The sequence below is a fragment of the Hypanus sabinus genome, chromosome 4 (assembly GCF_030144855.1).
Source record: "Hypanus sabinus isolate sHypSab1 chromosome 4, sHypSab1.hap1, whole genome shotgun sequence".
Lineage (NCBI taxonomy): Eukaryota > Metazoa > Chordata > Chondrichthyes > Myliobatiformes > Dasyatidae > Hypanus > Hypanus sabinus.
The window spans coordinates 180,429,207-180,446,484 of record NC_082709.1 but is presented as its reverse complement, the minus strand read 5'-3'; the positions used below and the strand labels follow the sequence as shown (position 1 = coordinate 180,446,484).

Genomic DNA, 17,278 nt, shown 5'->3' with positions numbered 1-17,278 from the left:
TTTGTAGGATTGCATGCCAGAAAACAATTTTGGCTGGAGTCAGGGCCTTGTGCTTTGACTCTGAGTAGGGTCACCTATGTGAAACAGGTCAAAGAGTAGGGACCAGACTAAGACTGGTCCACCAGGTTTGGGGGGCCGTGGAGGGTGGAGGAGTTCAGCTTGGGGCTGACAACCTTGACTGGTCAAAAAACAAATTGTTACAGAAACAGCAATAAAGAATACTATAAGATGGTTCATTGCTGCCCTAAATATCAGTGATGTAACAGGCTAAAGAGAAGAGATCATAAACAAGTGAACTTGCAGATGCTGGAAATCCAGAGTAACACACACACACAAGTGCTGAAGGAACTCAGCAGGTCAGACAGCATCTATGGAGAAGAATAAACAGTTGAGGTTTTGGGCCGAGTCCTCATGAAGGGTCTTGGCCTAAAATGTCAACTGTTCATTCCTCTCCATAGATGTGTTTTGTGAAAGAATGAATTATGTGGTCAGATTGATTTGGTGAAAGGTGGTTCGTGCATAGACTGTTAGGGTTTCTGCTAATATTACGAATAATTCTTCAAATATCTTGAAGGGATCTTTTATAGCTACCTGGAACTATGGTCAATGCCTCAATTTTTGTTTACTTCATTGAGCTGACCAACTAAACTCCTGCTGTACTGAGTTAAACTAATCCAATAGATGCAAATAGCGCAGAACGATGCAAACAAATCCCTTTTGTTTAGAATTGAAGTCATTCCTGAGGATATATATAGTTCTGTCATTGCCTTATCTGATGTTCCAACAAATGTATTGTTGCTGATGTCAAACTGAAAGCCTAATGCAACTTTTCCGTGACATTAGCAAATTAACCACATTCCTTTCTGGGTCAGACAGATGCACTGTTAAAACATGAATATCTTTGTCATTCAGTAGAGATTAGTTAGTTAATTTGAGAAATGGAAGATGTCCCTGTGGTTCCTTTTTAAGCCCATACTGGCTACCCCATTGTCATCAGAACCAAGTTTAATATCACTTGCATACATTGTGAAATTTGTTGTTTTGCAGCAGCAATACATTGTAATACATAGTACAGAAAATATAAATTGCAGTAATACATATAAAGTAGTGCAAAAATAGTGATAGTGTACAGTGATGCCAGAAAGTTTGTGAGCCTTTCAGAATTTTCCGTTTCTGCATAAGTATGACCTGAAATGTGATCAGATCTTCACGCAAGTCCTAAAACTAGATAAACAGAACCCAACTAAATAACTAACAAATTGTTCATTTATTTGTTCATTATTCATATAATTGCTTGTTCATTTATTTATTGAGAAAAATAATCCAATATTACATGTATTTGTGGAAAAAGTATGTGAACCTTTGCTTTCAGTAACTGGTGTAACTTCCTTGTACAGTAATGACTTCAACCAGACGTTTCCAGTAACTGTTGATCAGTCCTGCACACTGGCTTGGAGGAACTTTAGACCATTCCTCCATACAAAACTCTTTCAGTTCATCAATATTTCTGGGATAGCTTGCACGAGCAGCTCTCTTGAGGTCATGTCACAACATCTCAATTGGATTAGCATCTGGACTCAAAGTTGGCCACTTCAAAACACAAATTTTCTCCTTTTTAACCATTGTTGATATACTCTTGTGTTTCAGATCATTGTCTTGATGCATCATCCAACTTCTATTAAGCTTCAGTTGAAGGACCACCTCCTTGACATTCTCCTGTAAAATGTCTTGAAACAATTTTGAATTAATTGCTCCCTAAACGACTGCAAGCTGTCCAGGCTCTGAGGCAGCAAAGCAGCCCCAGACCATGATGCTCCTTCCAAGCTTCACAGTTGGAATGAGGTTTTGGTGTTGGTGTGCAGTGCCCTTTTTTCCACCAAGCATAGTATGCATTTCTGCCAAGAAGTTCAACTTTTGTCTCGTTGTTCACAGAATATTGTCCCAGAAGTTTTGTGGAACATCCAGGTGGCCTTTGCAAACTTGAGACATACAGCAATGTTTTTTTTGGAATTTCTTCCGTGAACACCATTTTTGTTCAATGCTTTCCTTATAGTGAACACATGAACAGAGGTTTTAGCAAGTTCTAGAGATTTTTATAGGTCTTTTGCTGTTGCCCTTGGGTTTTTTTCATTCCCTTTAGCATTGCATGTTGTGCTCTTGGTGTGACCTTTACAGGATGCCCACTCCTAGGGAAGGTAGCACAGTACTGAATTTCCTCCATTTGTAAACAATTTCTCTTATACTGGACTGATGAACGCTCAGGTCTTTAGAAGTGCTTTTGTAGCCTTTTCAGCTTCATGCATCTCTACAATTCTTTCAAGGTCCTCTGAAAGTTGTTTTGATCAAGGGCTGATGCACATCAGCAAATCTTCTTTGAGAAGCGCTGGGTTTGCCAGTAACCCGACTTTGTGTGGTCTTTTTTTTAAAAGGGCAGGGCACCTCTAAGACCCACACCTCCAATTTCAACTCATTGATTGGACCACCTGACTCCAAATAGCTTTTGTAGAAGGCATTACCTCAGAGGTTCGCATACTGTTTTGAGTGTAGTCTATGATTGTTTAGATGGTGTACTGATGAAGATCAGAAAATTTTTCTTGCAACTCTACATGCTTACATTGTCCATTCAGAAATCTGATGGTGGAGGGCAAGAAGCTGTTTTTGAAATGTTGAGTGTGTCTCTTCAGGCTCCTGTACCACCACCACCACAATGGTAGCAATGAGAAGGTGGTCACGTCCTGGGTGATTGGGGGGGGGGGGGGGTTCTTAATGATAGATGTCGCCTTTTGGAGGATGTCATCGATACTGGGGAGGCTAGTGTCCATGATGGATTTGGTGGAGTTTACAACTTCTGTAGCTCTTTTCCAAACCTGTGCAGTGGCCCATCATATTATATGATGATGCAACCATTTAGAATACACAAGAAATGAAGCATTTTTGTACAATTGTAACATCTGTATATATAGAATTGCAAGCAATGCTTAATTAGTTTAACCACACAGATTATGCATGTGCATACAATCTCTAGCCCTGCAGGAAATAGAAGTAGTCTTTGTGTATGCATTTCACTGTATGTTTCAATGTACATATGATAAATCTGAAGTAAAGTAACATCCTTGTCAACTCGGAGCTGGAGTGGCAGAGGAGCACAAGAAAGTTACAGACAAGGAACATGTCGGAACCCAAACAACTCAACTACTTGCCTTTTTAAATGTCATTGTTTTCCAGTTTCAGTGTCTGAGCCTCCTATGTACACTCAGTGGCCACTTTATTAGGTACAGGAGTAGAACCCAATGTAGTTCTGCTGTAGTTCATCCACTTCAAGGTTCAACATGTGTGTTTAGAGATGCTCATCTGCACACCACTTTCATAATGCATGTTATCTGATATCTATCTAGCTCCTTCTTGAAAGCATCCAGAGAATTGGCCTCCACCGTCTTCCGAGGCAGTGCATTCCACACCTCCACAATTAAGAATCTCAACCTCTGCTTTAAAAATACATGCAGACTTAGCCTCCACTGCTCTCTGTGGCAAATAATTCAACAGATTGACCACTCTCTGGCTAAAGAAATTCCTGCATCTCTGTTCTAAAAGGACACCGCTCTCTTCTGAAGCTATGTCCTCTGGTCTTAGGCTCTCCCACCATAGGAAATATCCTCTCACCATCCACTCTATCAAAGTCTTTCACCATTCAATAGGTTTTAATGAGGTCATCCTTCATCTGAATTCCAGTGAATACAGGCCCAGAACCATCAAACACAGTTCATGTAACAGTCTGTTCAAACCTGGAATCATTTTCATTAACCTCCTTTGAACCTTCTCCAATGTCAGCACATCCTTTCGAAGATAAGAAGCCCAAAACTGCTCACAATGCTCCAAGTGAGTCTTCACCTGTGCTTTATGAAGTCTCAACATTAATCCTTGCTTTTGTATTCTAGTCAAGGCAAATGAAGGCTAATGTGCCAAAACTCTTCATGACCCTATCTACTATGATACAAAGATATGTGGAGGAGTGGGTAGTGTTGAGGAAACCGAGAGCCTGCAGAGAGACTTGGATAGTTTAGGGGAATGGACAAAGAGATGGCAAACAAAATACTATGTTGGAAGGTATGGTCATGCACTTTGGTGGAAGAAATTAACAGGCAGACTATTATTTAGATGGGGAGAGAATTTAAAATGCATAGATGCAAAAGGACTTGGGAGTCCTTGTGCAGGATACCCTAAAGGTTAACCTCCAGGTTGAGTTGGTGGTGAAGAAGGCAAATGCAATGTTGGCATTCATTTCTAGAGGTATAGAATATAAGAGCAGGGATTTGATGGTGAGGCTCTAGAAAGCACACGTGAGACCACACTTGGAGCATTGTGTGCAATTTTGGGCTATTTATTTTCGAAAGGATGTACTGACATCAGAGAGGATTCAGAGGAGATTCACAAGAATTATTCCAGGAGTGAAAGGTTGACTGTATGAGGAATGTTTGGCAGCTCTTGGGCTGCATTCCCTGGAGTTCAGGGGAATGAGGAGGGATCTCATAGAAACATTCTGAATGTTAAAAGACCTGAACAGATATGGCAAAATTATTTCCCATTGTAGAGTTTCTAGGACAAGAGGGCACAACTTCAGGATTGAAGGAAGTCCATTTAGAACAGAGGTGCAGAGAAATTGCTTTAATCAGAAGATGGTAAATTTGTGAAATTTGTTGCCACAAGTGGCTGTGGAGACCAAGTTATTGGGTGCATTTAAGGTAGAGATAGGTTCTTGACTTAGCCAAGGCATCAAAGGATATGGGGAGAAGACACGGGAATGGGGATGACTGGAAGAATTGGATCAGCCCATGATTGAATGGTGGAGCAGACTCGATAGGTCAAATCTAGTCTACTCGGGTTTTCTACTTCTGCTCCAATATCTTATGGTCTTACTTGTGACACCAGTTTCAAGGAATTAAGAATTTGCATTACCAGATCCCTTTGTTCTACCACATTCCTTAGTGTGTAAAACCTGCCCTGGGTTGTCCTCCCAAAGGGTAGCACAATACACTTGTCTGTACTAAATTTCATCTGCCATTTTCCAGCTGGTCTGGATCCCACTGTAAGCTTCGATAAATATTCAAGTTCTTTGATAAGTGCCAAAGGACTTTGGTCTGAAATGTCGCCTGTACTTTTTTCCATTGATGCTGCCTGGCTTGCTGAGTTCTTGCAGCATTTTGTGTGTGTTGCTCAGGTTTTGAGCATCTGCAGATTTCGTCTTGTTTGTGATGAGTATTCCTTGCTGTCCACTACACCCCCAATCTTGGTGCCATCTACAATTTTTCTGATCCAGCTAACCACATTATCACCCAAATGATTGATGTAGATGACAAAAAACAACGAACCCATCACCAATCCCTGTGGCACTCCACTAGCACAGGCCTCCAGTCAGAGAGGCTGCCATCTCCTATGAAGCCAATGTCAAATCCAATTTACTACCTCATCCTGAATGCTAAGCAACTGAATCTTCTTGACCAGCCTCCCATGCGGCATCTTGCCAAAATCTTGATCTTAGCCATACGGTTGTCATAAAATGCTGGTACTTACTGAGATGCAAGTCAAGTTCTTCATGATAGTTATCAGAAGAATGCCATTTAAAATTGTTCTGAGTGGTCTGTTCCTAATTGGATATATTCACATTAGCCCAACAGCACTGACAGGCCCTTGCCAATTACATAAATAGTTCTATGTTGGCTTTCATACTACAATCAAAGGAACTTGCTTGTCATAGTCATTGGTAGACCCTGTAAGGCAGGGGTTCCCAGTACCATTAATTGAGGGTTCCATGGACCTCAGGTTGGGTACCCCTGCTTTAAGATCCTTTGTATTACTGGTAATTTTTAATTGGATTTTTTCAAGTTGTTCCTATCCTCCTGGCACACTTTAGTCTTTAGTTTATTGTATCGTTACTTTGACTTGAACTGGCAGCTCACATCACTGTTGTATTCTCAGCAGTGAAGTGGATGTGATGGACGTCAGTGTGAAGAAGGAGTTCAGTTTTTCCTGATGGAGCTTATAACCACATAGACCAGAATAGCTACAAGTGCGGTTCCTTGGGTATTTTACCTGCGGTGTCGGCACTCGTCCCTCTATTCTCACTTCCTCTTACTAAGCACACTGGTGTCATGAGGCAGTGTTCATACTCAAATTAATATTGAGTGGGAAAGCATGGGGGAAGGGATCTGATCTATTTAAGTAGAAGTCAAGTGTTCATGAAATGTTCTTGGGTAGAACATTTAAATGGTTATGTACATCTAAAAGAGGATAGAAAATGTGCTTTGTTAAGCTAATATTATTGTACCAATCTTTAAAGACTTTTGGGGAGCTAGGTCAGAGAAGATCCAGTAGCGTTACCTGGCAGCTCTCGACTACAAGTTTTTCCTTGGTATGCCTCCCACATGCAGTAAAATTTCATTGTAAGATGTAAATCAAGGGCTGCGTAAAGCATTGATTTATTGCTTGCGGAAAATAGCAGTCCACATGGTTACTGTAGGTGTGCTGTAGTTCAGAATGTTGCATTAAAAATACAGAAGCTCATAATCCCTTGTAAGTAGCTGACCTACAAAAAAGAATCAGTCCTTTATCCATGTTCTTTATATAAAAGGATTAAAAACTCTTTATCCCCATAGATGCCCTTTCTCGTGTTCCTGTCAGTACTGGAATGTATGGCAACACTTGCAGGCTGCCCCCAGCACATTCTTAGGTGTGTTGGTTGTTAATGCAAACAACACATTTTGCCACACGTTTCAATGTACAGGCGATAACTAATCTGACTCTTCTGATTTGTCATCTGTAATTATCAATTTTGCCACTGTTTTATTCACAACCGTCCATCTAATCTAAATATCTAATCCCTCAACTCCCCAAGTTTTAACACAGAAGGTGATTGAAGAGTAAAATCAAGCAGATTCCCCAAAGCTTTGCCCTAATTGGAACCCAGACTGCCAACAGCAATGACAACATCTAAGAAATTAAGTCATGTTTGATAAAAATTGTATAGTATTGTGCAAAAGTAGCACCCCAGCTATATACTTTATATTTTTGCACAGTACTGTCTGTACGTGGCAGAGAGAAATCCAATAATTAACTGTTTTGCCTGCTTGCTCACTTTTTTCCATTGTTGGACATGAGTGAATGCAAATGTAATTATGTAAATACCAATTATTTATCTGTGTTACAAAGTGAATGTGAAAACCTTAAGGGTCATGCTTAGCATAAGACAGCTGTTTTGGTTCATGTCTGTGGGGCAATCACAAGCTCCTGGTATTTTACTGGAGGCCTTTAGAGTAATTAATAAATCATGGTATGGTGTGTCTGTTGTTTAGAAAGATGCATTTTATTGATCATTAAAACAAGACAGCAAACTCAGTGAAGTAATGTAAACTTGTGCATTTGATTTTCATGACAAAGTTGGTATATTTGATTTAACTGGTCCAAATATTATTCTTTCATTGGTTGATTCATTTTCAGATGTTTAGTTTTACCAAGTTTGTGTTCTATGATAGCTAAGTTAGCTAATTGTGAATGTGCTATAAGGTTGATTACTTCTGCTCCTCTGCTGCTTTCCCACCTCTAAGCTCAGGCTTTCACTCACAACCTAATTCTAGCATCAGGTTCCCCTAGGCTTCAAGCATGACTTATCCTTACACCGTAGTTATCAACTACTGGAATATCTGTGGGGTGTATGGCAGTAATGGTAATTAAATACCTTGCAGGAATGAAAGATGTATCACGTCTTAAACCAGCATCAATAATTTCACTCGCCTCAACACTGAACTGGTTCCACAACCTATAGACCTAGTTTTAAAGGACTCTACAACTTGTGTTCTCAATATTATTTATTTCATTATTATTATTATTATTATTATTATTATTATTATTTTAATTGGTGTTCTTTTGCACCATTGGATGTTTGTCAGTCTTTGTGTGTCATTTTTGCCTGTCCATCAAGCTGGTGTTACAAGTTCATCACCAGGAGGACTACATGTCATCTTCAAAGCTTCTTTCCTCCAGCAATCTAGCTTCTCAATAAAACTCACTCAGGTGTAATACCCTAACTGTCCCTGCCAAGATCTACTAAATGGTCTTTCCTGCTCTGCTTGTTCTGTTGATAATTATTGGATCTGCTCATATGTTCACATTTAAGTTTGATTATTGACATTTGCGTACGTGACCTTCTGCTAATTATTGATTGCTCATGGCTGTTTGCACTATTGTCTTGTAAATTTTTGGTGGCTATTGCATTCTGTTACGGTATCGTCCTGTTTTTGATGCTTGGCACTGAACTACAATCAATTTTGGTATGTTTCACATATTGGCAATAAATAACTGATTATAATTTTTCATTGAATACTGAATTTCTCTGTTTTACTGTGAACATCTGCAAGAAAATGAATCCCAGAGATAGATTGCTATGACATACATACCTTGATATTGAATGTACTTTGAACTTGATTTTTGACTATTTTCCAGAAAGGATAAAATAAAAAATTCAAGTATTTTGAAATTATTTTTATTTAAAAACAATACATCTAAAATATCTGCCATGGATAGTCAAGGAAAGACATAACTAAGAGCTCTGATATTATGTAGGTGTTTAGATTTTTCTTGCCGATCATCAAAGCATTAAGCTTCAGAATTTTGGTTGCACTTCAGTAATGGAAAAAGCAAGCTGAAAAAAAATGGCACTTTTGAGAGAGATATTTTCATGTACTTATTTAAGATTACAATGACTTGTAACCTTCCATCAGCACCCTATGCTGGCTTCTGAAGCCTAATGTTCGAAGTTCAGCTTCTTCATATGATTGTAGCTGAGAATAAAAAGAAAGTAGACCCAACGTTGCCACCACGATGAAAGGGCCTAATTTAGCAGTGTAAATACCTATCTCCTAGAAACTGTACTAAACAAATGCCAGCAGAAGAGATGGCTTATTTATCATATGCTGGCTTCAGAACTGCAGGTATTTTTGTCCTTGACAGGCTATTTCTCCCAGCAGCATTTTTGTTGCATAATCTCAATGGAAATAGCAAATCAGAATTATTTTCAAACCCAATGAATTGTTATCTAGAATGTCCTCCTTGAAAGTTTTTTTTTGGATTTTGTTTTCAAATAGGAAAGTTGTTTTCCTTTTTAAACCTTTGGAGAAAAGAACAGGAAGAAACATGGGCTGAGGTAGGTCATTCAAGCCTGCTTCACCATTAATTATCTTCCTCAGCAATATTTTCCAGTACCATCCATATTCCTCAATCCCCTTAATGTCTAGCAATCTATCAATCTATACAGTGACTGAACCTTCATGGCCTTTGGGCATGGGGAATTTCAAATGCTCACCATCCTTTGGGTGAAGAAATTCTTCAAGTCAGACTATCCCTTCTGTATCTTTCCTCCATGTGACACTTCATCTTTTATCAAATTTCCCTGTAGCCTACCATTTAAACTTTGAATGTCAAACTAAGATGGAAGCAAACTGGGATATAGTCCCAACCTTTCCTTGTGGCAAAGATGACTCATCTCTTTGACTAGTCTCATCCTCCAAGATCTTCAGTAGAGCTGTCATACGTTCTACTTTCATAAATGTGTGCTGGATATATTCAATCCTCATTTTATCCAATGTGTTCTGTTTTTGCATTCTTTTTTATTTAAGACTCCAGCATTTCCCTGCCACTAACATTGGGCTAATGACTCAGTAGTTGGGTACAGCATCGATTTGTGCAGCAGCCAGGAGCTATAGGCATGGACATAAGTTAATACTATTCATCAATATCCACAAAGGACACTAATGTTTTTGGAGAATTTAGCAAAGAGGACAACTAAAATCTCATGCAAGTCTTAAGAGGGCATACTCTGCCTTATCAGGCTTCACTTTATTTATTTGGAGATGCAGGACAGAACAGGCCCTTCCAGCCTAATGAGCTGTGCCATCTGGCAGCCCACCAATTTAACCCTAGCCTAATCACAGCACATTTTACATTGACTACTACATCGTTGAACTGTGGAGGAAACCAGAGCACATGGGGAGGACGTACAAACTCCTCACATTCGGCACTAGAAATGAATTCTGAACTCCAGTGCCCTAAGCTGTAGTAGTATTGCGCTAATCACTACACCACCATGGCGTTTATACTGGATAAATCCCCAAGGTCTCTTCCAGGCTCCTGTTGGAGGCAAGGGAAAAGATCTCTGGGGCTTTTTCTGAGTTTAAAAAAAAAGATTTTGCTGGTCACTAATGAGGTTACTGTTGGGTAGTAGACGTGTTTCCCCTTTTCAAGAAGGGCAGCAGGGATAAGCCTGGTAATTGTAGATCTGTGAGCTTAACATCAGTAGTTGGGAAGAGAATGGAGAAATGAAGTACAGGATTGGAATAATAGGGCCTAATCAGAAATGATTACCCAATGTACTACCCAAGGAGAGTGATGGAAATGCAGCCACTGACGGCATTTAAATCTCTGTGGATGAGTACTTGAATCACTTAAGCTTAGGAGTATGGGCTAACTGCTGACAGATGGAATTAGTGTGGATTGGAGTCCACTGGTTGGCATGAAAATGAAGAGCTCAATGGGCTGTTTCCAGGCCATACAAGCGTTACAGCTCATTACATTGGTGCAGATTGGATTAGATCCTTAGGAGGGGTGAGGAAGGGAAGTGAATGAAATACCTTGGCAACGGGAGAAGATGTGCCTTAAATGATTTGGTTAGTCAATGATGGGGTCAATATCTGCTGCCCTCTGAAAGACCCTTGATCTCTGCTGCTCTTTGACCTTTACCTTTTCCACATCACCACCTTCCAGTTTCTTACTTCATCTCCCCACCCCCCCCCCCCCTTCACCTATTACCAGCTAGCTGTACTCCTCCTCTTCCCACCTTCTTATTCTGGTATTTTCCCCATTCCTTTTCCAGTCCTGATGAAAGGTCTCAGCCCAAAAAGTCAGTTGTTTATTCCTTTCCATTGATGCTGCCTGACTTGAGTTGCTCTGGCATTTTGTGTGTTCCTCTGGATTTGCAGAATTGCTTGTGTTGAGGGTTACATATGAAATAGGAGCAGGAGAGGGCCATCTGGCCCTTTGAGCTGGCTCCACCATTCAGTAGATCACAGCTGATCTGGCCATGGACTCGTCTCCACTTATCTGTCTTTTTCCCATAACCCTTAATTCCCCTACTATGCAAAAATCTATCCAACCTTGTAGTAAATATATTTACTGAGATAACCTCCACTGCTTTCTTAGTCAGATCTTTCTGTGCTACAAGTTGTTCCATTCCATGTAGTTTCTAGTCTTTGATGAAGCAGGGTGTGAGGGTGGGTGAACTCCATCTCTCTTGCCTGCGTGCACACTGCTAGCCCACTCATGCAGCGCATCGTCAGTCAGCTCAACTGGATTGAAAGCAAGATCAGCTTCTGCCCCGAGGCTCTCTACGAATCTGCACCAGGAACAAATTGTTTCTCATGTGGTAACTCCATAATGGACTGTGAATTCCCACCCCACCCCACCCCGGTGATCTTAAATTTTGGTAGTTACATAACTCAGATTGGTGATGGTGGGGAATATGGGAAGGAAAACGCTTTGAATCCCAGCACTAATAATTTGAGCCATTAGGATTAAGAGTTTCACTGAGATTCTGAGATTAAATGAACCATCGAATCATTGCTTCTCTGGACGTGTAATAAACATGCCAAAGTGATTCAACTATTCTCCAATGAATAACATTGATGTGCTTCGGTTTCTACCTACCACTTAGGGCAGGGAGTGGCAAATTGGATGAAAGGAAAGTGTTGCCTCTGGCATTATTAGTCTATTGCTTGGGTGAAATTAAAAGCTCTTCCAATAAAATTGCTGGTATGTAACCTGAGCACCTTTTTGCAGAGCTGTGAGGCAAAGTGTCATAACATAGAACACAGGAACAGTCCCTTCAGCCCACAATGTTGTGCTGAACCAGTTAAGGTACTTTCAAATGGCCAGCTGAACGAATCCCCTCTGCCTGCATAATGTCCGTATCCTTCTATTTCTCTCACGTTCATGAGCCTGTCTACATTTCTTAAAAGTCCCTAATGTATCTGCCTTTACCAGCACCCTAGGCAATGCATTCCAGGTACGTACCATTTGGTTTAAAAGAAACAAAACATCTTGCCTCTCACACTTTGAACTTACCCTCTCACCTTAAATGTATGCCCTCTGGTATTAGAGATTTCAACCTTGGGGTGGTGGGTTTGGATATACTGTATGCCCACTCTATCTATGCCTCTCATAATCTTAAAAACCTCAATCAGATCAGATCTCTGCTCAGCCTCTGCTGTTCCAGAGAAAACAACCTAATTTTGTCCAACCTCTCATTATAGTACATGGCCTCTAACCAGGCAGCATCCTGGTAAACCTCTTCTGCACCCTCTCCAAAGCTGGGGCATCCTTCCTGTAATGGGGTGACCACTATGCAATACTCCAGACCTAGCCTAATTAAAGTTTTATAAAATTGCAACATATCTTCCTGATTTGAACTCAGTGCCTCAACTAGTAAAGGCAAGCATGCCATATGCAGCCTTGATCACTATCAACCTGTAGCTACTTTCAAGGAGCTATAAACTTGAACCCCAAAATCCCTGTGCTCATCAACATTGTTAAGGGTCTAAGGTGAAGGAATGTGTGATTAAAAGACCAGCTTAATCTTGATGCATCACTCTATCCCAGGAGTTCCCAACTTTTTTTTATGCCATGGACCAATACCATTAAACAAGGGGTCTGTGGACCCCAGGTTGGGAACCACGTGTTGAGCACTTGTTGAGTTCTACACGTTTTCTTGAACAACAATGTTAGCCCAGTGACCTAATGTAACAGTATCTCAATACAGTTGGCCCTCCTTATCCACGGGGGATTGGTTCTGGGACCCCTCGCAGATACTAAAATTCGCAGGTGCTCAAGTCCCTTATTTAACCTGTCTCAATCCGTTGAGTCTTAGGACCCAGCAGAACCCCAGACTTTATTTAACCTGTCTCAGTGCAGTGGACATAGGACTGGGCGCCAGAGCTCTGAATGCACAGTGTTTCTGTTCACGAAATTAATCACGATCACAATTGAAAATAAAGTGGAAATAATAAAGCGATCACTGAGAGGTGAAACGCCATCGGTCATTGGAAAAGCGTTAGGCTACAGTTGGTCAACAATCAGAACAATTTTAAGGGATGAAGTGAGAAAGGCTCTGCCCTGATGAAAGCTATAGTTATTACTAAGCAACACTATGGTTTAATTATTGGGTTTTGGAGTTTTGAGTTTTTGATCCTCCACATCGACCCGGCACGGTGGAGACGGCACTCGGGAGCGATCTGTCCCGAGTACCGAGAACTTCCGTTCTCGAGCCCGGCGCTGAAACATACGTTCTTAAGTGTTTTATATGCATAGAAAAGTAAAATATATACTAAGACAAATGTTTGACTAACTGACGCTAAAAAATACTAGATGTACCTGTTTCGACTTAGTAAGAGAACTTCCCGTTTTTTTCGATCCCGATCCATGGTAACCCACACACATCCTCCCGTATACTTTTAATCATCTCTAGATTACTTATAATACCTAATACAATGTAAATGCTATGTAAAATGGTTGTTATACTGCATTGTTTAGGGAATAATGACAAGAAAAAAAGTCTGTACATGCTCGAACAACAAGTGCTGGAAGAGTACTTCTGGGTTTTCACGATTCGCAGTTGGTTGAATTTGTGCACTCGGAATCTGCGGATAAGGAGGGCCGACTGTATTGAGGAATGACCTATGTTTCCAGTGAATGTGGAGGATGTTGGTGTTTGTCCATTGGTGTGAAGTTGGAAGCCGTAAGTCAGAAGCATAGAGGGTGGCAGGATTTACTGATAGATGATAAGCTTGTGCAAAGTCCGAGATCATCTGCGTGTCCAACAATATGGACAGGTGATGAAGGACACCTGCAATCCAGATATTAACTCTGCACTCAAAAGGCTAGCAACGTGCTGATGAAGGACACCCATGGATGTTGGGCTAACCCAGAACTAGTTGGTGTGTCCCAGGATCAGATGTCCGTGTAAACACGGAGCACAAGGGCCAGACAGATGGTGCTCATGGAGTTCTTCTGGAGTTAGGGATCCCATCATCAACTAGCCCAAAAGTCACTACTGATGATCAATTAGTAATATGGAGATCAAAGCTGGATCACCAAAGCTGGAGGCTGGTAACCTCTTCTGGAGTTGGACTGTCCAATTTTGTGGGAGGGAGAGTAGGGAGGAGGAAAGTCTTGCTGCTGTTATTTTGTTGCTTGTTGTGTTCTGTGTTGTTCTGCCGAGCACAGTGGGCATGTTGGTACTGGAATGTGTGGTGATACTTGCAGGCCTCCTCCAGCACACCTCGATTGTATGGTAGTTAATGCAAATGACACATTTCAATGTATGGTTTGATGCATGTGTGATAAATAAATCTGAATCGTATATCCTTTTTCTCAATTGACCAAAGGTGTATTGAGGTAGTGGTGAGTTTCAACATGGATGCCTGCCCTCATCGATAAGTTTCTCTTGAGATATTGACAGGGTTTTACCTTGAACCTTTGGAGGGAAGTGTATCGTAGCAGCGGCAGATTGATGGAGAACCATCACCTTGCGGATGCTGAGTGCCAGGTCCATCCCTGCACTTCAGTGCAAGTGTTCAAATTTTGAAATGGATGTCTTCTGAACACTCATTTGTGACTCACTCATTGTGAGGTTTAGGTTCTGTAATATAGACAGCAGGGATTGATCAGCACCTGTTTAAGTTTAAACTTTAGCTCTGTTCCCTGGGAGATTTATTGGAGATGAGATGCAATGTGGTATGAAAGACTGAGAAAAATTACAGGTTCTTGTTTGACAGCATTTTCAATAAGAATGATTCTCAGTGTAGATTCTTTTGTAGACCCATTACAGCTGGAAAGCAAGAATGGACTGATGTGAATTTCTGAAGGCAACTGAATTTAATCAGGGGTTCCACGCTCCCTCTTGATGTGTAGGATACTAACATTCCCGCCACTCCCTGAAAAGAATTTGTACGTTCTCTTTGTGTCCACATGGGTTTCCTCCAGATATTCCCAGTTTCCTCCCACAATCCAAAGACATACCAGTAAGTATGTTAATTGGTCATTATAAATTGTCCTGTGATTTAGGCAAGGATTAAATTAGGGGATTTCTGGGCAGTCTGGTTCAAAGGGCCAGAAAGGCCTACTCCGCACTGTATCTCAATAAATAACTATCTCAGATAAGAGGCTAATCGAATTTTGTCTGTAAATCTGGCAACTGTTTCATCATGTCTGTATATGCTTACAAATTTAATAGAAGTATCATTATGATAAATCCGGCCGATGAGCAGGTCGCACAATGGCTTACAAAATTTGCAACAGTTTTCTAAATGTTTCTCCAGCCTTATGAAAGGCAACACCCTTATGCAGTCTGGAACACTTCCTGATATACTACGGGCTCCTGAGTCATTGAGTGTGGAAGCACATGATTTGAGTCCCGAGCTAATTTATTTTAGTTAAAATCTCGATCATTCTGCTCCTTGGTTGGGGAGTGGCGATGTGGCAAGCAGCCCGTGCATATCCTATGCAGTGATTGTTTAAAATGTGTGGCAACATCAGATGAATTCTTGTGAGATTCAGGGTCAAATAGCCTTGCAATGATCTTCTGAGTAGGTGAATTATCATGAATCCCATTTCATTGTGATTCCAAAGATGCTTTAGGATTAAAATCTCAAGTTTAATTGTCAGCATTAGATATCATCAGCAAAACTTCAAAGCAAGGAAGTGTGTGATGTGCCATTAAGTGCAAGTCTCTATGGCAGGCAATCATGGAACCTGCCAAGCTGAGAAATCATTGTGAAACTACATTTAGAAAAGTGACAACATACTTCGGTTTGAGCAGTCGTATATCAGGTATTATTACAGCTCCTTATAATGCATTATTCAACCGAAGGTACAGTGGTCAAGGACTCCAATTTCACAGTGATTTAATAATTTGTCAGGGGATTTGCTCCCCCTTTCCAGGTGACTACCGCAAAATAAGAAGACATTGTAGATCCATGGTGATGTAACTCCCTTTTTTAGTTTAGATATGAAAGAAGAAAGGTTGTTACATTTAAAATAACCTTGACATTTAGAGAAGGCACTGGATCCATTATTTCACTTTACAACTCAAACTTGCAAGCACTACAACTAAGGTACCTTTAATATCCATGGTTCAATGGTACCTTCCCCCTCACTCAGCCTTACCAATCACCTAGCTTGTCCTCCTTCCCTTTCCCCCAGCTTATTCTGGCATCTTCCTTCTTCCTTTCCACTCCTAATGAAGGGTCTCGGCCAGAAACATCCACTGTCTATTAATTTTCATAGACAATGCTTGAGCTGCTGAGTTCCTCCAGCATCTTGTGTGTGCTGCTTTGATTCTGCAGTGGCTTTTTTTAAACTTTGTTTAGTAACGAATGTCATTCTTTTTACCAGGTTCCAACTGACGGAGGTGCCGGACTGTTGGCAGCAGAACCCCAAATTGCCATGTTCTGTGGCAAGCTAAACATGCACGTGAATGTACAGACCGGCAAATGGGTCTCTGATCCTTCTGGAACAAACAGCTGCTTTGGCACAAAAGAAGGAATACTGCGATACTGTCAAGAGGTAGGTGCAGTTCTGACGGAAGGCTATATTTATCAGAGATACTGTATGGAGCAGATCTTTCTGGCCCACTGCACTGCACCGCCCAGCAAACCCCCTATTTAACATAATCACAGGACCATTTAAACTACCAACCGGTACACCTTTGAACTATGGGAGGAGACCCATGTGATCACGGGGAGAATGTACAAGCTCCTTATGGGTGGAGTTGGGATTGAACTCCAAACTCTGAAACATCCAAGCTGTGATACCATCGCACTAACTGCCATGCTACTGTGCTTTGGGCTGTTGTACATCCTACTTTAATAAATACAATGTACGGAGATATCTTGTGACTTTATTGTGCTGATAGGGTGTGTTGAGGAGATATGCATTCAGAACACATAATGTGATAAATGCCACTTTGAACAAAATAGTATTTTCATTGTTATGTAGAGTTAGAAGAAGACGCAAATGTGCGCCCAAGCACACACACCATGTCAGGCAGCATCTAGGAGGGGAATAAACAATTGACCCTTCATTAGGACTGGAAAGGAAGGGGGAAGAGGCTAGAATAAGCAGATAAGCAGCCTGGGGGGTGGGGGGAAGAGTGGAAAGAGTACAAGCTGACAGGTGGTAA

At 41.0% G+C, this 17,278-nt stretch overlaps 1 protein-coding gene across 4 annotated transcripts in view; it reads left to right on the top strand.

Annotated features, from left to right (window-relative positions):
- The window catches only part of LOC132393542 (amyloid-beta precursor protein-like), a 202,597-nt gene that overhangs the window by 37,503 nt on the left and 147,816 nt on the right, over nt 1-17,278 (top strand). For all 4 annotated transcript variants that reach the window (XM_059968933.1, XM_059968932.1, XM_059968929.1 and 1 more), the window contains exon 2: nt 16,492-16,662. In XM_059968933.1, coding sequence (XP_059824916.1) covers nt 16,492-16,662 — 171 coding nt within the window. The remainder of the gene's footprint in view (nt 1-16,491; nt 16,663-17,278) is intronic.